The sequence below is a fragment of the Parasteatoda tepidariorum genome, chromosome 3 (assembly GCF_043381705.1).
Source record: "Parasteatoda tepidariorum isolate YZ-2023 chromosome 3, CAS_Ptep_4.0, whole genome shotgun sequence".
NCBI lineage: Eukaryota > Metazoa > Arthropoda > Arachnida > Araneae > Theridiidae > Parasteatoda > Parasteatoda tepidariorum.
In genome coordinates, this window is record NC_092206.1 from 62,420,577 (window position 1) to 62,445,762 (window position 25,186).

The 25,186-nt window shown below is 26.7% G+C and overlaps 1 protein-coding gene across 1 annotated transcript; it reads right to left on the reverse strand.

Annotated features, from left to right (window-relative positions):
• Positions 1–468: 468 nt before the first annotated feature.
• LOC107443427 (deubiquitinating protein VCPIP1) lies at positions 469–24,574 on the reverse strand. The gene is made up of 14 exons (XM_071179208.1): positions 23,462–24,574; positions 20,596–20,791; positions 19,788–19,919; positions 18,619–18,858; positions 17,032–17,241; positions 15,669–15,756; positions 12,739–12,996; positions 11,070–11,206; positions 10,051–10,169; positions 8,441–8,581; positions 5,869–5,958; positions 4,263–4,494; positions 1,956–2,152; positions 469–904 (listed from the first exon to the last, which is right to left on the reverse strand). The coding sequence occupies exons 1-14, from the start codon at positions 24,098–24,100 to the stop codon at positions 614–616; spliced, it is 2,970 nt and encodes a 989-aa protein (XP_071035309.1). The 5' UTR covers positions 24,101–24,574; the 3' UTR covers positions 469–613.
• Between the last annotated feature and the right edge of the window lie 612 nt (positions 24,575–25,186).

A 25,186-nucleotide genomic window follows, 5' to 3' on the forward strand; every position in this document is an offset into this window, starting at 1 on the left:
CATCAAACTGTGGAAATATTAAAATTCTTACCTATATTTCAAAGCATGGTCAAAATCTTTAACAATGACTGCATTTTAGAAAAATATTCAAACATTACAATAAGAAAGAAAGAAAAATGAGAAGAAAAAAAAGAAATTCTAATATTTTTTAAGATTATAACTCTTTTATTCATAGCTTTTTATCAAGGAAATTCCTTTTATTTATTTATTTCGTCACCACTTTTCCTTGGGTTTTTAAGCTAATTTAAATCCTCTTGAGTTTTTCCTTAGGTATATGAACCATGTTTTTAATTGGGAAGCATTTAGAACACTCTGTCAAACCAGGGTAAGGTTTTTTTCTTTTAATTCATGTAAATAAATACATAAAAAAGAAGAAAACATGGGACCATAATTGAAATGTATAAACACTAGATCAAGAATTTAATAATATTTTACCTCACAAAATATGAAAATATCTTACAAAATGCATTCTTCTGACAAAAATATTTTATTTGTACAAATTTATCCACAAATAACAAAAATAAATCAAAGAAAATTACTCCCTATATACATATGATGTTTATACACATTATATTTTGCAGGTGACTCTAAATACTAATAATAATAATAAATATTAAGAGAAATCCATTTTCTCAGATGGTTTTGAAAGCACAGAAAATCCAGGTCCTTTTCGAAAATACGGTCGATCTTCTTCTGGTGAAGAGGTAATAGGTTTACGGAATGGCCGGGCCACGACAGTTTCTTTAGATGGTCCACCCATTTGAGGACATCTTTTGAAACCTGGAACAAACTGTCCTCTCCGGACACACTCAATTCTGTCATCAATATCACCACATATTTGAAAGTGTCCTAAGGCTTTCACACAAAGTTCTAGACTTTCAGTAGAAGCATTGTAACAAAACCTCTGTAAAAAAAAAGTATTGAAAGAAAGAAAATATTAAACAACGAATCGAATATATGAAACTATACATGTAACAATGAAGTAGTACATAAAAAAAAATTATTACCTTTCCGTGGCTATATTTATTTCAATAAATTTGTTTTTTGACAGCTAGGAAATTTTTTTAAGCATCAATTTGGTGTTTGTTTTTCAGTTCTGAATTCCAATATTCAGAAGCATTTAAATTTTTGCAAATATATCACTGATAAAAAATTAAGTTCCCAAAGCACTGATGTTTATATAAAAATTACCATAATTATGGTCAACATATCTAAATACTTGGGCATGCTGCCTTTCATTGGTCAACTCACAGTAAAAATGGTCCTTCATTCAAAAAAGGTTTGCGCCACTAGTCTAATGGAACGGTAATGGATTTCCTTGCAGTTTTTTTTTAGCTCTTTTAAACGCATACTAGATTATGCATACTAATTTTCTAATAAGTTTGATAGGTATAGGATATGTTTTCAAACATGTCTAGAATAAGCAAAAAAGGTTATCATTCTATCAAAAAATTTAAATTGCTAAAAGAAATAAGAAAGGAAAAATGGAAACAACAGAGTACTTCATTATTCAAGGGTTATCAAAAAAGTTTTGCCATACCTATCTTATACAGTTGCCCAATTATACTGATTTTTTTGCCAACTAAGTCAGCTTCTGTTCCAATTATTGCTGCTTGAAAATATGATCAAACAAAAACAAGAGAAACAGAAACATGTAAAACAAAAATATGAATTTGATGGAAAATATGAAAAATATGAAGTAGCATCCTTCTCCTTGTTTCAAACTTTTTTGTTGTCCTCCAACAATTAGCAATATAGTGAAGGGCTACACTATTATATTTAAATACTCATTAAAAATACAGAAAAGTAATTTTTTGGTATACGTAACTATAATGTTGTTAAATAAAAATTTCCTAATTAATTTTTTTCTGACTAACTTCCCATATTATCTAACTGCTTGCATACATAAAACTAAAACCTATTTTTTATAAAACATGCAAAATGATTTAACATACTTTAGTAGGAAAGCAAGGTAGGGTGATGTGGTCTTTATCACATAAAATATGTTTATCAGCTGCTGTCTTAAACATGGAACCTCCTTTTTTGAATAAATCAGGTTCGTGTACATAAACTCTCCACATTATGTCAGATGAAAACTTTTGTGTAGAATCGGCGAGATTTTGATAGTCAAATGTGCTATTATGAGGTGCAGCTAGAAAATAATTGGAAAAATTTTTTTAAATATAAACAGACAATACATTTCATCTTAGAAAAAATTTCATAACTGCCATTTTAAATACATAAACTTTATTTTAAACACTCAGTTTAAATGTACTAACATAATATTGTTTGAATGGGCATAGTAATTTTTCTTTTCCTTTCAACGCTTTATCCCTGTACAAATCTACTGTTACAAAATACAACAAAAGAATTCAATTACATGGTGATATGAACTAAGACAGTTGCAAAAATAAAAAAAACTAGTAGAAAGAAGGAAAAAAAATTACAAATAAAACTAAACGAAGTTATTTTTACTTATTAACTATAGTCTTTTTTTATATTTTTACAAATGTGTTAGTTTTTTCTCAATTTTCATTTCGAAAAGTTTTATATAATAAGTTTTAAGTAATACTATCTAATCTTTTTCAGTAGCTCAATGGCCCTGAGTGGGTCATAGCCTTCTCCAGGTCATCTCAATGGCCTTGGCCTCTAAATTTGGCGACGACTCTCCAGTTCTTAACCAGAATGCTTAGGTCAATCTCAACACAGTTGTTTCATCTTAACGAGGGTCTACTTTGACGTCTTTTCCCATGAGCTAAAAATCTTTCTAATCTACTTTAAACTTATTTTTTTGCAACATATGAATATTTACTCTTTTTTTTTCATTCAAAATCATTTCTTTAATATTTTTTGAAAATTAAAACTTTTATAATACAACCAATATTATTTTCCAACATTGGTGTATGCATTAAAATAAATTTCATACTGGCAATAAGGTCTTTACACATTGGCAAATGTATAAAACCAGAATCAAAAAAGTAAATGTAACATTAAAAACCCAAACCTTTCACTGTTCACCCAACTAAGCTATTGAATCCATACATTCTTAGCTGCTGCTATTTTCTTAGATTTTAGAGGTCAAAAATTCATTTATTTATTCTCAACAACAAGCTTATGCATAGAATTATTTTATCTAATAGAGATTAATTATTTCGGAAGCTTTTTCACTTAACTACTCACTAATTATCAGTGTTTTCTCTAAGCATATTTTTAAAGGCAGCCCACCCTGCTTGCCCTTTGATCCAAGGAAATGTGCCCTTTTTGTAAAAATAAGCCACCATCCCTTAAAAACACTGCCTTCATATTTATACGTAATTTTGAAAAAAATAATTCACTGACTAAATAACAATTACACATAAAATTATGTGTATTCATAAATTTACTTCTAATTACTATTACAAATATTTACTTTGTTAGGATTATTCTCAAATGGTTAAATTTTTATAAGTATCTTTTTCTGGAAGGTAGATATTAATGAATTTTTAAAACTATTTTTTAAATAAACATTTTTTTTTAAAAAAATGCACCTTTAAATGTTTATTTTCTCATGACTTTCAGTTTAAATTATAGAAAAAAGCTTTCAAGTTGTTTATTAATAATTTTTTTTTAGTTTACTTTTTTGAAGAAAAAAAAATGCACAGGATTGCCTTTTACCTTGCTTTTAATTATTTTTATAAACTACAAATTTTTCTCCTATTTTGATAAAGAGAGAGAATTAATTGCTGAAATAAACACATAAAATAGTATGGAAGAGTAATTTAAAAATTGACGAGAGTGAAATTTAGTTCTTACATAATATTACACATTTTAATAAATTTTTACGGGATCAAGTGAGTGCCCTTTCAAACTCAAAATGTCCTTTTCAGAATGGAAGCCCTCTGCCTTTTTTTTTATTCTGAGGCATAACTCTGTAATTATAAATATTTAAAATTATATTATACAACGAGGCACTATACTTTCGCCAAATCATAGAAGCATTTTACAATTTAATATACATCTGTGCATTAGCAAATTGTAGACCTTGATTTCCTCCTTGCAAAGTTATATGATTAGCATAATCCAATTGGAGCTATTTTTATGCTGTATAGCGAGCGACATCACTTTGATTGTATAATCCATGTTTCCATACTTGGTGTACAAAAATTACAATGTAAACCTTACCTGGAAATTTTTTATCTGCAGATAACCCTTAACTTAGCCCCGAATAAGAGATAAGAATGTAAGAGAACTATAAAAATTAAAAGTAAAATACAACAACTTACAATTCAAATAATTTTTCTTTTCTGAAACACTAAGACTGACATTTTCTACTATCAACCGATCTCCATGCTTCAGTGGTAGGTTTTGCGTATAAACGTCATTAGGAAGTTCAAGTTCTTTTGGTGGGAAGCCCCATTTTATTTTTTGATTTTTTGCAGGAATCTTAAATTCCGTAACTATCCATTCTTGCAATTGGAAATATGAAATTCCATCTTTGTGTAAAGTAAGATTTCCCTAAATTTAGCAAGAAAAAAAAATTTAAACACAAATACTAAAAAAAAAAAATATATATATATATATACATATGGTTGTCAACATAAATTATGTAAAACTGGCTCAGAAATTACCAAAATATTACAAACTAACATGGTAAAATCCATAAAATACAAGTTGACCAAAATAAATGCATAAAATGTTTAGATTATAAATATTTTATAATTAATATCAATGATACTCGAAAGTTTTTCGTGGTTAACCCAACAATCAGAACACTAGCCTGATCATTTGAAAATTAAACTTATTGAGCCAACAAGTAATAAATTACAGAAAAAATAATTAAAGGGTATCAACAGCTAATTTTTATACAAGCTAGGTTTCAATAAAAGATTGAAATTGTTTGTATTGGAAATATAATAAAATGTTCCCAAATCAGTTTATTATTGAGAAAAAATAAAAAAGGTTTGCACTTTTTCCTGAGTCTGTGTTCCTTCCTAATGAAATCTGCCGAATTAATAAATATTTATAAATGATATAAAATATTTTGATGTTAATACCTGATTTACAAGCACAGATAGCGTTCAAAATAAATTTTTCTTCGTGCAAAAACAACCCTTAGTGATAGAAAAACTTTTTCCTTTAAGTTTAATTAAAAAAGCAACTAAGTTGAAGATACATGAAACAACATTTTTCTATACATAGGTCAAAGCTGTGATATTAATAATACCTGTTTATTACTACTCTTTAATTTTATTTTATTATCACTTTTTAATTTAATTTTTACATCAGTTTATAAAAAGATATAAGAGTTTTAAAAAGGTTATGATTTTTCTCTCCTAATGAGTTAATGCTGTTTGCAATGTATTCTATTACATTTTCATTTCGAATTAATCTGTGTTAAAACTTTGCACAACATTAAAACCAATTAAGTCTGAACAAGTAATTTCTGTCAAAATCTTTTAGAAACAGATAAACTATTGGAGGTTTTAAAACTAGTATTATTTTCATAAATAGTTTTAATTTTTCTATGGATCTTAATGAAGTTGTGTCTGTCATAAATGAAAATCAACCAGCACTAGATTTGCATTGTAATTGACCGAGTTTAGTTACCTGGCATCAGGTAATTAGAAATGAAGTCTACATAGCCAGTAGTAAATACTGAATATATATTTCACAAATATTAGAGAAATATGTATATTTTAGAACATTTAGGATGAACCGAACAATAATCAGATCACTCACACTCATTGTCAGATGTCTCACACTCATCAGATGTCTCACACTCATTTTTATTTAAAAATAAATTCAACAATAAGGAAAAAAAGTAATTTCCTTTAATATCAAAATTTAAACTATTCTTTCAAATATTGCCATAAAATTTTTTTTTCCTACTTGCTGTCCTTTTGAGGTCACAACTTTTACAAATTGCGGTTCAGAAACAACTGTATCGACATACCCAGATGAGGACTCTTCGGCCATAATCTAAATAAAATAAAAATATTACTATGATTATCAAATATTTTAATTTCTAAGCATAAAATCAAACATTTCACATGCTCTTACACACCATATTCATGTTATGGGGATTTGTGACAAATTAAATAAAGATCAATTAATTTATCATTTTTGGATGGTTCGAAGAAATTATATGTAAAATTTTGTAGTACACCATGCTTAATCATTGAGAATAATCAATAGTTAATGATCAAAGAGTGTTTGATACTGGTATTAAGATGAAAAAAAGTTCTATCGTTACAAATATTAAATAAGTACTTAGTTAAGGTCATTAATTAGTCTAACTATAAGTATCTCAGTTTAATGATTTAAAATTTCCTTGTTGCATATAAAATACAAATAACTCTTTATACAGGAAAATATTTTTATTTTATTATCTATATATCTATTATAATATCTGTCCAGTTATTATAAAAAGTATTAAACTATGTAGCATACATATGTAGGTGTATATAGACATATGTAGGTTTACATATGTCTTGTAATTTTAACAACAAATTTTTTATAAAAAAATCATTATTCTTTTATGAATATGTCTAAGACTTATATCTAAACCAGGCAATGGAGTTACAAACAAATTGCGAAAAACATGACATTTTAAAATAAATTATACTTAAAAAGTTACAGACTATATAATTCTAATGGCAATTTAACAACTTTATTTCATACTTTTATTCAGTAAATTTATTCTATGCTTAATATTTTTAATGTTTTAGTTCTCTAAACAGTAAAATGAGAATTACATAATTCACTGAAAACATGAACTATCAGTTGACATAAGCAACAATATTTTTAGGATTGCTTTAAATTTAATTACTGACCAGGAAAAAAAAAGTTTATCCATACATAAATAAAGGGTTGCCCCTAAATTTAAAAAAAAATGTACTGTAAAATAAAGATTTCATAATAAAAAGAAACTTTAGTGTAGTTTTAAAAGTTCTTGGGTTACACAGAAAAACCATAGAAATAGCACAAAATCAATAGTAATATAGATTAAGTAAATGCTAATATGAATAAAATAAGGTTAATAAAAAAAATTATAAGAATGTAAAGTATCTTCAATTTTTGCACATTAAGTTAATAATATAATAAATTAAGTACTATAACAAATAAAATTAAAATATAACATTAAGTTAATAATTATAATAAATAATTAAATGTAATACACCAATGAATTATTAACTTATGGAAGAACTTGCATGTTTTTAAATTTTTTTTTAATAAATGCAATAGAATAAGCAAAATAAATATTATTGCATAAATATAAGGCATGATTGGAACTATGAACTAGTATCTTTCCAAAAATTCCAAATTTAACAGAAAAACATATGCTTTCATAAAAAGCTTTTCTTTACATAAAATTTTATAATTGAAAGTGAAAAAAACAGTGTTTGGAGCACACAAAATGAATTTTTTGGAATACGTTATAATAATGCAAAACTCATTTTCATAAGTTCATACAAAGTATCTAATTTATTTAGTTATAAAAATTTATATTTTCAATATTGAAAATTAAAACATGGAAATGAAATATGCATTGCCATTCCTTGATATTTTTTACCTGGATTTTGAGTAAATAAGGAAGAGAATATGAAAAATATGTACAAGCAATGCAAAAAGTAAACCCTCACAAAAAAAAAAAATAGTGTTAAGAAAAGTCAAATATAACATAAAACATTTAAAAAAGTTTATAATCAAGCATATATGATATTAAAAATAAATAAAAAGTATGGTACAAGGTGCTCAGTAAGATTTTAGGAACTTAAGAACACCAGATTTAGAAGAAGAAAAAACAATTTTAAAAAAAATCTTCGGCACTTTAAATTGTTTTGAAAACTTTACCAAAATATTTAATGAGAAAGTTTTCTTAAAAAAAAAAAAAAAAAACGGCTGGTGCANAAAAAAAAAAAAAAAAAAAAAAAAACAGAAAAGACAAGGAGATAGCTTGTTTGAAAATCTTGTTATAAAAAACTTCAGATAAATAAACACTCCACTTTTAGAAATGAAACTAAAGGGAATTCTAAAATCATCTATCAATGAAAAATTTCCATCATACTAAGAACTTTTGTCGACTGAGATATACATATTCACTCATTTGTTTACCTGAATTTAAATTTAATAAACAATTCTTTTCCAAAGTTGTTTCTTGCAATAAATTTAAAATTTCAGAATTTAAACTACCTTTGATTGTTAATTATCTTTAGGATCAATGATTCTTTAATTCAAAAAGGGTTTTAATAATAAAAATAAAACTATTAATACAAATTATCAATAAAGATAAACATATTTCACAAATAATTTTTCCTTAAAAAAAATAAATTATATATATAGAGAGATAGATAGATGGATATAGATAGATATTATGTTAATTTTCTTTTATACACATAGTTAACACATGTAATTATTCTGATATAACTTATAACAACAACTATTAAAAAAAATCACCTACCTCTTTCTCATTTTTTTCCGAAGTTACTGGTGACTTCAATGCATCAGCTGGTAATTTACTAACTTGATTGTAGATCATATCACTAACATACATATCAAATTCAACATTTTGAGATTCACCTGAAGAAAATATAAATAGTTTCTAACCCAATTTTTACAACACAGATTTTAAAAAGAATTTAATATGCATAATCTAGAATTACTATTTTTCTTAAGTATATTTTTTGCAAAGATAAATGTATTTGCTTTACATATATTTTTCTTTCCAAACATAATGTAATAATGAATTGAAATTGATAAAACTAAAACCTGTGTTATAGTTTTTCAATAGCTTGTGTTTACTTTTATATTTGTTGATTCAAATAAAGTTAAACATATAAAACTCAAATTTGTTGTCACCTACAATAAAAACCAATACTGGACTTCAAAAAAAAATTTCAAATTTTGTTTTTTCTTTTTTTTTTTTATAAAAAAATTTCTGCGCTTTTCAATGTAAGGATTGCCTAATGTGAAACTCACAGAAGTTATATTGCACCACGTAAGCTATACAGGTGTCAACAATGAAAATCAAATTGAAGAAATTTCTAAAACTGAGCAAAATAACTGTACACAGACTACAAGAAAAATTCTTCGCAAAGAGATTATATAATCAATCAAATTTTTAATACTATTTACATGTTTTATTTAATTATATTAAGTGATTAATTTTTCTTAATTTATATTCCTGTTTTGAATTTACATTTTTTATACGGTTGTTCGTGAGAAAGCATGAGAAAACCTAAAAAACAACCTATTTCAGATCACGTCTTTTGACAGAGGGAGGCGATGCTAGAGAAAGGAAGGTNAAAAAAAAAAAAAAAAATAGTGTTATGAAAAGTCAAATAACATAAAACATTTAAAAAATTTTATAATCAAGCATATATGATATTAAAAATAAATAAAAAATACAGAACAAAGTGCTCAGTAAGATTTTAGGAACTTAAGAACACCAGATTTAGAAGAAGAAAAAACAATTTTAAAAAAAATCTTTGGCATTTTAAATTGTTTCGAAAACTTTACCAAAATTTTTGAAAAAAAAAAGAAAAAAGAAAAGACAAGGAGATAGCTTGTTTGAAAATCTTGTTATAAGAAACTTCAGATAAATAAACACTTCCCTTTTAGAAATGAAACTAAAGGGAATTCTAAAATCATCTATCAATGAAAAAGTTCCATCATACTAAAAACTTTTGTCGACTGAGATATACATATTCACTCATTTGTTTGCCTGGATTTAAATTTATTTAACAATTCTTTTCCAAAGATGTTTCTTGCAATAAATTGAAAATTTCAAAATTTAAACTACTTTTGATTGTTAATTATCTTTAGGATCAATGATTGTTTAATTCAAAAAGGGTTTTAATAATAAAAATAAAACTATTAATACAAATTATCAATAAAAATAAACATATTTCACAAATAATTTTTCCTTAATAAAAATAAATTATATATATATAGAGATAGATAGATGGATATAGATAGATATTATGTTAATTTTCTTTTATACACATAATTAACACATGTAATTATTCTGATATAACTTATAACAACAACTATTAAAAAAAAATCACCTACCTCTTTCTCATTTTTTTCCGAAGTTACTGGTGATTTCAATGCATCAGCTGGTAATTTACTAACTTGATTGTAGATCATATCACTAACATACATATCAAATTCAACATTTTGAGATTCACCTGAAGAAAATATAAATAGTTTCTAACCCAATTTTTACAACACAGATTTTAAAAAGAATTTAATATGCATAATCTAGAATTACTATTTTTCTTAAGTATATTTTTTGCAAAGATAAATGTATTTGCTTTACATATATTTTTCTTTCCAAACATAATGTAATAATGAATTGAAATTGATAAAACTAAAACCTGTGTTATAGTTTTTCAATAGCTTGTGTTTACTTTTATATTTGTTGATTCAAATAAAGTTAAACATATAAAACTCAAATTTGTTGTCACCTACAATAAAAACCAATACTGGACTTCAAAAAAAAATTTCAAATTTTGTTTTTTCTTTTTTTTTTTTATAAAAAAATTTCTGCGCTTTTCAATGTAAGGATTGCCTAATGTGAAACTCACAGAAGTTATATTGCACCACGTAAGCTATACAGGTGTCAACAATGAAAATCAAATTGAAGAAATTTCTAAAACTGAGCAAAATAACTGTACACAGACTACAAGAAAAATTCTTCGCAAAGAGATTATATAATCAATCAAATTTTTAATACTATTTACATGTTTTATTTAATTATATTAAGTGATTAATTTTTCTTAATTTATATTCCTGTTTTGAATTTACATTTTTTATACGGTTGTTCGTGAGAAAGCATGAGAAAACCTAAAAAACAACCTATTTCAGATCACGTCTTTTGACAGAGGGAGGCGATGCTAGAGAAAGGAAGGTCAGGTTAGTCATATTGAGAATTTCCCGAATTGGTCATAAAAAAAAAGAAAATAAACCATCAGCTGGCAATTTTTTATTATTCTGGACTTGTTTTTGTTCTATTACGATTAGACAACTAGGAAACAATACTTTTTTCTTCTTTTTAACATTTATTACATAAATCAGAATATACTTACTTGGAAAATATTGAGCAGCAATATTTTTTGCCAAAATTGATATACAATCTTGTATTGAACTGCCAAGCTCTTTGAAGTTTGATGGAGATATTGAATACTGAGCAGTTTTTCCTTTCCATTCGAGATCTAAGACCAACCTATTTAATAAACAATACCAATTATTTTGAGCGAATCATTATAAAATGGCATTTCAGAGCTAATTTGTTGTATAACATAAAATTTAGACTTTTTTTTTCTTTTAATACTTTTTATTCATCATCAGATACTACCAATAAAATCAAATTGGTGATCCCATTCTCCAGCTAAAAATACTTACAAAGTATGGGTCATTAAATATAAAATATTTAAGAGGTTTTATAAGCAGTAAATAGAAGTATTTTAAAAAATAGGAACATGCGTCTATCGTGGAAACAAATACTACAACTCAGAGAGGAAATAAAAACACAGTTATCAAATAATTCAACACATTTTCTAGTATGGCAATTCAATCAAAAGCATTTTATAATCTCAAAAGCATGTTTCAAAGACAAAGAACTGATTGGTCAATTTTTAAAATTGATTGTTTCAAAATGGAGGGTAATAAAGCAAGATCTGGAATTGATAATACTGAGCCAAACTCAAATGACACTACATAAGGTTAAGGGAAAAAAGTGCATTATAAACTCTCATCCATTCATTCACAAATTGAAATTTTGACCTGAACCAGAAAACGATTACGCTCCAATTCAGTACCCCTAGAGGTATAGTTTGTTATGGGAACATGGAGGACTTTGTGACCTGACAGATTTAATGTGCATCAGTCACCATTTACTACACGGGGAGTCTTCGGAGCTGGATTCAAACTGCTATTCTCACGAGCCTCAGTCCAACACTCTACCAACCGGACTATCCCAGCCAATCATCATTATTTAATTTTAATAAACACATTTATGATGAATATTTATTATACTTGGCCTTGGCAGTATATTTTGAAACATGTCAAATACACAAAATTAAAATAGAGTCATACAGCTAATATTATTCTAGAGTTTTAATTTATTTCTTCTGGGAAAATTATTCTGATATAATTCTGGAATCAGCAATTTTTCAAAGACAATTTAGTAATGTACGATTGCCTGTTTTCAGATTCTCAATAAATATCTTAGTTTTTTTTTTAGCTTCTAACAAAGCAGGTTTTGTCATTTTAAATAAAAATTAAATTAAATTTTAAAAATCTAAATGTATACAAATGTACAATATTAAAATAACTACCAACAATTATTAACAATGTTATTTTATTCCCTTAAATTTTTAAGAAAATCATAAGAAGTTCTAAAAGTTTTAAAACAATATTTTTTCTAAACTAACAAAGCAAATCCTTCATTTTCGGTGAGTCTATGCTGTTAAATGGTATTTCAACATCTAAAATTTGTTAACAAAAAAAAAAAAAAATCTTCACATAAATAATACATAAGAACAAAAAAATTAAAAATTTCCACCATTTGGCCATTTTTTTTTTATCTAAACTGAAGAAGTTTAGTGCTAGGATCATACCTCTATTATGATCATACAATTCAGAACATCTCTTTCTGTTTGTGTTTTTAGGTATGTAAAAAATTAGAGTTTTATCATGCATTTACAAATAAGACAGAAGATTTAAAATTGAAAAAAAAAAAATAATAATACATACAATTCGGAATATTTATTGGCTGCAGAGTCATTTTTCGGCTCTCTTTTTAGCAATTTACTGTCTGGATTAGTTCCTGAATTCAGCATTGTATTTAAAAACAATCTATTTTCTTGACTAGAAACAGTTTGTGATTTCAATATTTTATCCACGAGTGATTTATTTTCCTGACTAGATACTGATGAACTAGTGTTGGTGTAACTTTGATCTCCCGGCAATCCAACTATTGTATCATTAGGTTTAAGCCTTTGAACATTTGAACTGAAAAGAAAATAATGCAATGAATAAAAATATTTCAGAAAGAATATTCTCACAAGAAATATAGATTAAAATCCTTGTGGGAAAGTAATGCATAAATAATAAAACAAAATAGCATTCTGAATAATTTTTGTGGGTTCTGATAATTCTATGATATAAAAAGAAAGGAAAATGACAATGCTACAGGAGATAATTTGCAATTCCAATAAACTGTAATTTTCTTCTGCATTCCATAGATTGCACCACTGATAAATTAGATACCCAAGGTATAAATTGGTGAGTGAGCACCAGAAGAATTTAATTGGGGGTACTTGCTGCATCTTATATGCATATTGCTGCATTTTAATATGATTGCATTAGCAATATAACAAGCAGTATCAAAAGCGAGACACCATTCAGTTGAATCTTGTGTGATCTACATTATCAAGCATTAATACTTTAAGAATGAATTGATTTTAGTGGCTCCATCTATGAAATAATTAACACTAGAACAAACGGCATTTTCACTTAGCTAGAACGACCATAGCAATCAGTTTGATTGCAATAAGAAAACAGGAATAAATGTTCATTTTCAATTTAAATATCATTATAAAAATTTAAAATGAGTTATTTTAAAAATTATAAAATTCCTCCGAATTTTTTAAAAGTATTTCATATCCTATAAAAAAAACTATTTTCATGAAGAATAATATAATAATAAAATAGTTACATAACTATTTCAGATATTAGGACAATTCCCGTAGAAATGAATCTATTAATTTCATTATGACATGTTTACCAAGCTGCATACTTCTGTCCCAGTCTTCATATTTTCCCAGATGCATAAAATTATTCAAAAGAAATTTGGTCTCAAAATTGAAAGACTGGCAGAGTTTTAACTTAAATTTATCAGGCTTATTTGCCCTCACTGAATAAATTTGCTATGTTTTACACTGCAAAAGCAGTTCATCAATTGTTATAAGTTTCTTTTCAATAAAACACAGGCCTGTATTTTAAGTAAAATTTAACAGTACTCTCAAAAGGAAAATTGGTCAAATTTGCTGTTCCTAAGCAGATTCATCAGGGATTAGCAAAAAAGAAGCAGATCGCCTCAGGAGGGAAAAGAAACACGTATGCAGCGTCGATTTAACCAGAAGCATTGAGATAATAAAATAAAGAATAAAGATAAATATAGATAAAATATAAATAATATAGATAAAATACAAAATATAGATAAAATAGACATTAGAAAGAGTATATTATTTCAAAATAATAAATTCTTAAATCTTTACAGCGATTTTTAGGGTTCCCGCCACTATTGCAACAGGGTGACAATTTTCGCCAAATGTGCTACAAATGTTGCTAAATTCGTACATATGGAAGACAATTTGTCACTTTGAAATAAGTTTGTAATTTACAAAATAGTAACAAAAAACAGATTTTTTTAAATAGATTATAGATCTATAGATTTTATAGATCATAGATATTTTTTTTTATAAAAAAAAGATTTATATATGCAGAATTTGGCGTAATTTAAAAAAAATTGTGATACTAATTTTTATTTTTATATGCCTGTTATTGAATTCATGTGTGTTTTTCAAATAAAATAACTGAAAGTGCCTAAAACAAAAAACTTTAAATTTAAATGTTGAAAATTCAAATTTGTATGTTGTGCTGTGCTTTGCATTCATATACTGACAGTATAATTGTTCATCAATAAAATAGTATTTTTGCTGTTTTAGAATTGTTAGAGTTAAAGTTTATATAATTTTCAAATAATTAATTTTTAATATAATATTGTGTTAGTTCTTACTTTCTCTGTTTTCCTCATTTATTTGGATTCAGTATTTTAATCTCCATGTTGAATCTATTTACTAATATTATTCTAGCTTTTTTTTCACTTAATTTTAATAAAAACTAATCTTAAATAAATCATCATAAGGTAATAAACCTAATCAGTTTTAAGGTACAATAGGTGCAAATTAATAATTTTTGATGAGTGTCATAACATGAATTATGAAAACATAAAGGTTGATTTTTTCCCCCTCAAGTTTGTCTACTATATTAAGTTTTTGGACCATTAAAGGAATATCTAGTAGGTGGTCCTATTAGACCACTAAGTCTTCATTGCTGGTGTGAACCCTAGCAATTTTTTTTACCGCTATGGTCATTCTAAGGAGAACTTCAGTTTATGCACTTATATATAATACCTAATAAATTTTACCTCACAGTCATTTGCAGAGTTAAAATAAACACAACAAGATTAGTGTGAATATATATATATATATACATACATATATACATATACATATATATATATATATAAATACACATTATTATGAAGCAGCAGTATCTGATAATTAAATTACATAAATAGAATTTCTTATCCCCTTATCAAAAACCCACATTACAATCAAAGTCTAAAGCCACCAATTTTTCTAATTATTCCACTGTGAATGGATTTCCTCAACAATCCAATGTCTCCTCCAATTTAATTTACACATAATGCGAGATTACGAAGAATAACAAATAAATACAAGGTAATGCAAATGAATGACATATAGAAACTAAGTTGATCTTTGGTTTCCTTTCAAATAAGAATCCAAGTTATTTTGATTTTTAATTTCACTTTGATTAAGAGAGTTAGTATAGTAAGACTTTAAACAAACAAAAAGTTAAAAATTTAAGGATATTACCTATTACACACTGTACATTTAGGCAAGCTCATCACAGTAACATCTGGATAAAATTCATTTTTCACTGGGTCATATTTACAACTGTGATCTAAACCAGAAGAAAATAAGTTGGAACATATTATTAAATAATAATGAGACTGAGAAAAACAAATTACAAACAAAAATTAGGTGCCATAATGGACACAATTTAAAAATCTGAGATTGCTTGTTGGATTTGGTTTTGTAAATATAAAAAACAGACAAAAAAAAAATTGAATCATAAAAAAGACAAACTTTACTTGCAAATAATTTTACCCTGATTCAGGAAAAAGTTAAGGCATAAAATATAAAACTATAAAAAGAAATTAGGAATTGAACTCCAATCAAAGTCTAATGAAGCCCAGAATTATAAGAAAAATCATGTACAACCAATTCAGAATAATTTTTAAATTTCAAACCAAATCTAATATTTTTTCTTATATTTTAATTTGAATACATTAGACAATAATGAAATAAAGAAAAACAAATAAAAATAGAACATAAAATTCAATTCAAATTTCCGAGGTGAGTATTAGTTTTACTTCATTTTGATTTAAAATATTAAAAAAAAAAGTGTAATCCTACTATCTGTTTAGAGTAATAAAAATATCGACAAAAAATATATATAAATAAAAAACCACACACTTTGCACACTATTTCATCTTTATACAACATAACTCTTCACATCTATAAATTATGATCTGACTACTAAAAGATAATAATTAATAGAAGTGTAGAAGATTATGTTATATTAAACAAATCAAAAATAATAACTGTAATTATAGAGAGAGAGATTTATTAACCCTCTGAACATCAGTCCTGGCATTTTTTTAAGCGCAATATTTTCTAGGGGTTAATGCTTGGAAAGTTAAACCGATTGAGACCTTCAAGTAACTAAGAAATTGTAAAACTAAATAAATTAAGCCAAAAAATCATTTATGTTATGAAATGTATAATTTAAATGAAAGTGTAAAATAAAAAACAACTAACTAAACTATTAAAGATGTTCTTTTACATTATTTTAAATTCTAAAACAACAAATTGTGCTAATATAGTGTTTTTTTTCTCATAACTTACAATTTGCGACAAGAAAAAATTCAAAAAAATTATTGATTAAAAAATTATGACTAGTAAATTCAGTCATCAAACTCCCATCAATTATTTTGATCAAAATGGAGTTTCTAAAATTAACTTGTCAAGAGTCAATAAAAAAAATGTAATAGAAACATTATCAATATCTAAGCATACCAAAATAAAAAAGATATTAATACAAATTGTAAACCTTTTTCTTTCATAAACTAAAATTATAAAAAATAAATTATTTGTTGAATAAAGAAAAACTTACCAGTACCAGGTACTTTATAGGAAGTATCAGCATCAAAATTTGTATATGTTTCGAAAAGTAAACTATGAATTACACTTCCAGAACAAAATAGAGAAGGAGTAGGCTGAAATTTACACATTGCTTTACAATACAGACATTGATATAAGTAGCCTCTTTCTGCAGCAATCTTGGTGTGTTCTATCATGGTTTCAACTTTGACATTTAAATATGCTGTCAAAAAAAAAAAAAAAAAAAAAAAAAAAANAAAATTAAAAAAAAAAAAAAAAAAAAAAAACATTTAAAATTGTTTTTCATGAAAACAATAAAAGTAAATTTGTACACGTCATTGTAAGGAATAGAAGCAGAAATTAAAAGTTTAATAACACAGCATTGCAAAAAAATACTTTGTAAAAATCAGTGCAATCTTCCACTTTCTTTCTCACTTACTGCACTTAAACTTTTAGGAAAATATTCCCGGCACAAATTGAAAAAACGAACTTTTAAATTGATTATTTGGCCTCAAATCTTGAAATTTCTTTTAGCATCTCTTTTACATTAATTTTTAAAATTAATTCCAGGTTTTACAATCAAAAAATTTATTAAACAGAACAGTTTTTGCAAAAATAATTTAATTTTTCAAGAATAAAAAAAATATAATTTGTTTAGTATTTCTAAAATAAACGTAATTTTAGTATTAAATATTCATTATCAAACTAAAATAAAAATAACATTACTTATTTTTACATAAAATTAAAGGATTTCTTTCTTTCTTTTCTATCATGTCAGGTGAGTATTTTGCTACAATACAATCACTTAACATAAAAAAAACCAATTATATATGCTTTCTCATCATATGTAAAATCACTAGTAGGCTCAGCTCCCTGTATGCTGACATTCCCCAACCACAAAACATTGGCATGCAATCTTATATAAATGGCTCTGCAGACCAGACTTGCTACTAAATTAAACCAATTTGAAATTTGTTCTAGTGTAAAGTCTTAAGAATTTCAATCAACTATTAAAATCTTTAAAACAAAGTCCCCTTTAAAAAATGTCAATAAGGTATTGAAATTAAAAAGATTTTAGATTGAAATAAATAACACGCAATTGAAAAAATTGCAGAAGCAAAACAATTATGCTTTTAAAAAACAAAATGTATGAAAGCACACCTCATATCCATTTTTTCAATGCTACATCTATCATAATTATCATCAATACTTTCTTCCACTTTTTGAACACCCTTTGTTTTTTATTAAACTTAAAAAGCATAGTAGCATGATTAATATTAATTTCTCAATGAATTATAATAGCATTAAATTAAATAATTATCATTGAACCGGCATAATAAAGAACATAACAGAATTGTTCTATAAACATAACATGGAACAGTTTGTTTGCTGATATGAATTATTTTCTCTTAACCTAAAAATATTCTTTGGTAGAACATGCCTAAAGATAAAACTTCCATTCTATGATAACTCTAACCTTAATTAATATAAGTAGACCATAAATAATAGAACATAATGTAAATTGAAAATATTATTTTGATCAATAGAAACAGACTTAGGTTTTAACAAACTGTAATAATCTATTCATAAATATACAAACCAGGTTCAGAGCAAATATATAACTTAGCATCAGCAACTAACAAGGGATGAACCCCTTTCTTTTCCAAAAAGAGTGTTTCCATAGCTTTAACTAAACGTTGAATGTAATTTTCGGATAAAATTCTATCACCAGCAATTACGCAATTCCCTTTGTTATCTAACTCTATATAATTTTCAAATTCAGTTTGGGGCATTCCCCATACTTTTGGTATCAGAGATCGAGGCAGTACAGGAAGGGGTCCTAAAATAAAGAAAATTGAAACACTTTATAAATGTTAAGTGATTCAGACATTGAAAGCTGTTGACATTAGAAAATGTTAAAAAAAATATTCATGAAACCTTTTAACAATGTAGTAGAAAGAAAAGTATGCTGCAAAAAATATTTAATGAAATTTTTTATACATGAAGTTATTTGATTGAGCTGTCAAAAATAATGATTATGTTGAAGACTTAGCACTTAATCAGAGGTTAAATTCAAGGCAGCTGAATATGCCTGATTGTACAAGCAAGGTTTGAGAGAAATTTAGACAGCACTGAAAATTTTTTGGTATGATTTAAAAAAAATACTGAATTTATAAAAATCAAATATACATTTTTAGTCTCTTTTAGAACAATTTTTCATTCCTAATGCCATATCAGCTTACTGTATAGAAAGAAAAAGAATATTTTCTGTTATGTTAGATGTAACACAAATAACTTTATATGTAACTTTGTCTATTTATTAGTTGTCCTTAATTTTATAAGTGGGACATTAAATTTAGTTTAATAAATTAGTACTATTTCACTGTATATTGATTTCAATTCACATATGCTAATTTATTGAAGAATTGTGTAAAATTAAATAAATGTATTTTTTCTTTAAAATTTTTTTTAACACGATAAAAACTAAACTATCAAAAATATTTGGACAAAGTTACTGTAACTTTTAAAAAAAGCACTTTAATGTTGGTAGGAATTTTAAACCTAAAAAACTATGTTCTGGGGAAATATTAGGTTCTGAGAATTTTCTGAAAACATGGTTCAATTATGATGCTAACGAAACATCCTAAAAAGCTAAAAAGTAATGTTTGCACTAAATAAAGAACTTAGCAGAATCAGATGTTTAAATAGTATTTAACAGAATTAAGGATTGATAACACTTACAAATCAATTTATAAAAATATAACTAACTTTTCTGAACTCCAACTAGAGGAATATAATGATTGTGACTAAAGCTGCTCCAAGCAATACAGATTGGCTTGTTTAAGGTATTATCTTTACCCCTACAATCTTCAGGTGGAATAAATCCAGGCAGGAAAAGAGCTAAAAAAGTTATTAATTATAAGAAAATATTTTAAAAATATTTTGTATCAGCAAATAAAATAAATTTTATAAAGATATCATTCCATTGCATAGGAAATTTTTAGGATAAATATTTTTCAAACTTAATATTGATACAATTTTGAAATCCTTATAATTCCATTCAAACATTAAAATTATTTGTTAACAAACTGTTATCATTAACTGTTAAATGTATGACAACAGAACAATTTGTTTTGTTCAGAAAATTTTACAAAATGTAAATTTTTTATATGATATTGATAAGAAGCTTTGATTAGGAGATGTTTCAGTAACATGTAACATCAATCTAATTTTTCAAGGTAAATTATTTTAAAAAAATTACATATGAGGCATGAACATTAGAAAGAAAAAACAATAGAAAGAGCAATAGAAAAGTCTTCATCATTAAAACTGATACACTCTATAGGTATTTCTTTGAGTTATTGAAAAATCAAATTATAACCAATTAAGTTATCAGAGTTTAAAATGAATAAGTACAGTGTCTGTAGTCTACATCTATAAACTTTTGACAAAACTCTAAAACTAGATTCTCTGTTAAAAAGTTTAAGGTAGAGAATTTGCATTGAATTTTACTTAGTCATCAAAACAAAATTTCACAAAAAAAATACTAACATTCTTTACTAAATTATAAACAAACCTGAGTAATCACCACACTTTTTCATGCACTCCAATGAGTCTAAAAGGATGATTGGCCTTTTTAAAACATTAGCCAGTCCAAAGATATGGACATTTCGCAATCCATGCAGCTCTCCCTCGGGTGGTTTGAACTCTGGATCACTTTCTTCAATGATTGCTCGCCAATCTTCTGGTTCTACAAAATCTTTAAATAGTTCCTAAAAATATGAAAAAATTTAAATTATTGGATACAAAAAAGAATAATTAAAAGAAAACAGTAGATTAGAAATAGTCACTATTAAAATCTAATTCATTCATACTAGGCTCAAAAAATGTCATTTTTGAGACAGAAATAACTTTTATCAAGTCACTCGAGCTCATGGGAAAAATTTTATAGACATCTGTTCTTCTCATTTAATTATAGGTGTTTAGTCTGTTAAATGTTTTGTGTGTCTGTACTTCTTTATTTTTATGAAACTCTGTAAAGAGCTTTAACAAAATTGTCGCCTGATGTTGTAAAGCTTTAATATAGATCAGTAATTCTTTTTATTAATGAAATGTATAGCTTACATTTTTAAAAAATTTCCATAATACAACTAAACTTTGAGTACAATAAAATTGCCATATTAGATTTCTTTTTGGCATTGGAGGAAAGTGGTACCAATAAAAATGCATTAAAAGTGGATGGTGATGAAAAAAATTGCCAAAAAATTTTAGCAAAGTAGGTCATTTCCTTCAGACACTCAATCAAGGGGTCATTTATGACTGATGTCCTTAGAGGTGAGGCGGGAGATTTGTGAAGCTGTTAGTTACAAGGGGGTAACCAGAAGTGAGACATTTGGTTCAAATAAACCATTCGAACCAGCAAATTATTTTTTCAAGAACACAAATAATAGTAATTATTGACACGCTCACAATGGTCATTTAAACATGCAGGAGTGATGAGTGCCCAGCAGATAGTTAACAAGCAAGAGAAATGCACCATCTATTGGTTAGAAGAAGGATCAAAGTATGGACAAAGTGGATCGCTGCTTGACCCTTAAAATTTCACCAGTTTACCAAGAGAAATCTATGGATATCCATCAGATGATCAGTCGCAGAATTTAGCAGACATTCAATGAGTAATTGGCATATGTGGGGAAGCTTGTACCCCCTTTTCAAGCTGATTTTGGATGTACAAGTTGAGGAACAAAAATTAGAAGTCATTTGGTGTGAAAAAGAAACTTAGGCATCGGTGGAGTGACATTACTAGCTCCCTGAATTGAAGTGCCAGGTAAGAAAAAAATTGGAAAGTTTAAGTATTGGCTTACAACATTCTCTGCTTGGTTGATGTGTGAATGAATCTTTGCAAGGAACATCTTGGTTTAAATACCGCAAGCTTATTTTTGCCAGAAAATTGTTTCTACTCTACTGAAAACCACAGCCAGATCTTTAGTTTTAAATGAGCCAAAAAGGAAAAATTTTACAACTAAACCGAGAAACACACAAACAAGCCAACAAACAGTTCCAGACAATTGGATGCCTGAAATTCCAATGAGGCTCACCCTAAAAGGGGAAAAAGTGCAAATTGCAACTCGGTGGCCCGATGTCAGAACATGTCTATGCAATGTAGCATGACATGTGAGAAGGAGTATAATAAAGGGAGACAGTTTGTAACATAGAGGAAGGGGTCAGAAAGAAACATTGCAAAATCTGTGATATCATTTATGAAATGCTATGAAATAAGCTCTCCAAGCCTTTTGGCAAAATTTCACAAAATTAAAATCGACAAAATATACAAAACTTTCCCTACTCTGCAAAGAATCATAAGAGGATAAACTTCAAAGTATGCATACAGTATAGTCCAAGCAATACAGGATTTTATCCAGAAAAAATAATGGAAGTTTTTATCTTTTATTTTTTTTAAACATGCATCAACATATTGAGAGCATTTTTATTTATTTTTTTGGAAAATATATTTTATCCGGAGGAAAAAAAAACTCACTATCGAAAGACAGTTCTCTTTCTGAAATCATAACTTTCCTTGCATTTTCCATAAAATTATATTTTAAGGGTCTTTTCTAGATAAAGATTTCTTGCCTCTCTCCTTTCATTTTTACTCAATTTAACTCAAGTATGTCATGTATACAAACTCAGCATTCCCTTTTCAAATTACTCTCATCCTCAGGAAAGAAGTTTTTCTCTCAAAGCCCTTTCCCTAATTTTCTTTAAAACTTCCTTAAAACCATGAATTTAGTTCCTCTTTTTCAACTTTTAGGGTAAAATATTGTGCTTTACGAAACAAAGTTTAGAATTTGAGTTTATATCAGTCATAACCAAAAAATTTTTCAGGGATTTCTAGTTTTTGCCTCTTTTAATTGTTTTAATTTTTGGGGCAAACTTTATATTTTATTATTCCGTGAAGTTTGATAGTTGAAAAAGGTTTACTGACAATAAAATATATAATAAAAAAATGAAGCTAGATTACAAAAATAAGATATGATTGCATAGATGCAAATTTCTTTCGAAAAAAAAAAACATTCATTGATGGTGTTATCTCTTAATTTAAAAAAAAATCTTGCTGCTTTGAAAAATAGATTTTATATCTTATGATTACCTGCCATTCTGTAACTCTTTTGAGAATGAATTTCTTTTTATAAGTAAACATATGTTGCAGCACTTCCATAATGACCAAGCCTATTCTTTAACTTTTTTTATATCAGAAGTAGTTTACAACTCTACATTACAGCTGGTTTTTTCTTTTTAGTAAATGAATTAAACACTAATTTCTGGCATAAAAAAGCCAGTCCAGATATAATTTTAAAAACACAAGAGATATTTTGCATTTAACAATAGAAAAAAAGATAAAAAGGATAAATTTTAGCTCTTGCATTGAGAGCTTTAATTACCTGGTAATTATTCAAATTATTTTCGAAATGCTTCTTTAAACAACATCTTAATGGATGCCAGAATAGTTCCCTTCCTAGCAGTGCCCTGGATATTGCATGAACAAGACAGTGACCATCCCCATCTGTATATATTGGTACTAAACGCTCTTCCCCATCATTTGATTCTTTAATAATATTCAGAGTTGCAGATAGGTAGTTCATACTTCCAGAAATATCGCGACCAAATCCTGTGATTGATAGTTGATCAGGATGTATCAGAAACGCACGATCTTTGAATATGCTACAATCCAATATATCACCTTTGTTCATTTCAATCAGAAGTTTAACTTGACCTGTGGCTTGGTCCATCCCATAATTTGTTAAGAAAGGAGACAATAACTTACAATAATAATTCGAGAGGCCATTTACTTTAACTAGGTCTGCTCCTCTCTTTGGTAAAAAATGAGCAATACATCTTCGAAAAAATGTCATCTTTATTTCGTCATAATTATAGACAGGTACAGCATCTTGTAAAAAATTCTGATCATATTTTATGCCACATTCCCAACATACAACACTAATTTCTGACGGACCTACAGGAATCACGTTCCTGCACATTGAATCCTTACAAATAAATTTTAATAACGATAACTCACTCATTTTGTAAAGAAAAATAGGTGCAGCAATATAAACAATACTTTTGGTATTAAAATATAAAACAAAAACAATACTAAGAAAAAATTATCGAATTAGGGTAAAGATCTTAACATTATATAGCAAACAATGATTAATTATGTCATGATAAAAACTTATTAACTCCTAATAATTCATGGATGTCAAATTTTTGGAGCATTGGGACCAACGTTATTATTTAAATATTTCAACAAAAGTTCATAATAATTTAATGCACGAGAGAGGTTACTGGCACTATCTGCAAGAACAAACATCAACAACAACAGTAATAAATAAATATTAGTTTAGAATTGCTCACACAAATGAAACGCACTATCGGGCTTAAAAAAACTAAGTTCGTAAAATTTGGAAAAAGCTATTCATTTCAACTAAATGGATTAAACTCAAAAGTTGAAAAGATCCAGAGATTAATAACAATTACAAGCAATTTTTGATTGGACTGAAGTGATGCGTCATGAACGTTAAGTCTGTTGAGAAAGAGATGTTTCGCTTTTAACTTGCCTGGCTTTTTTTAAAATTTATTTTACAGGGCGACACCTAGCGTTAGAAACTGTAACTATTTTCCAGGGGATTCTTGTCTGTTCACCCCATTAGCCACATTCGATTGTTGTTTTTGGTTGAAAGTTAAATTGAAAGAACATGTTATATTATAAAAATCCCAAATATAATAATATTGGATGGCACACTTTGAAAAGCTTTGAATTTAAAATGTATCGGAATAACCCGGACGAATTTTTACCTCTAACACCAGCTTTATATTGTACTTAGCTTTATACAGTTATCCGTCCAAATAAGATATTAATAAAAAGTAAGAAGTGGTGGAACATTTATTTCAAACTGCATACAAATGCAAAGCAATAAATTATATTATTTTACATTTAATGCACCACAAGCTATCATTTTTCATTTAAACTTCTCAAGAAAAATGTACGTACATGTGCGATTGTTTTTGTAAATGAAATGTTTGACGAATATTTTCAACTCATGTTTCTCTTTCTGGATCTGAAACGTTTCCGAACTATAAGAAAATATTTCCTCATGTTTTATAAATAA

Excerpts from the sequence above, each read along its gene's own strand:
- LOC107443427 (XM_071179208.1), bottom strand. The coding sequence starts at position 24,100 with ATGAGTGAGTTATCGTTATTAAAATTTATTTGTAAGGATTCAATGTGC. Across the intron at positions 18,859-19,787 it reads TCTAGTTGGAGTTCAGAAAA|GACCCCTTCCTGTACTGCCT; the intron begins GTTAGTTATATT and ends TCTTTATTTTAG. Across the intron at positions 8,582-10,050 it reads CGGAAAAAAATGAGAAAGAG|AAACTATTTATATTTTCTTC; the intron begins GTAGGTGATTTT and ends AAATTGGGTTAG.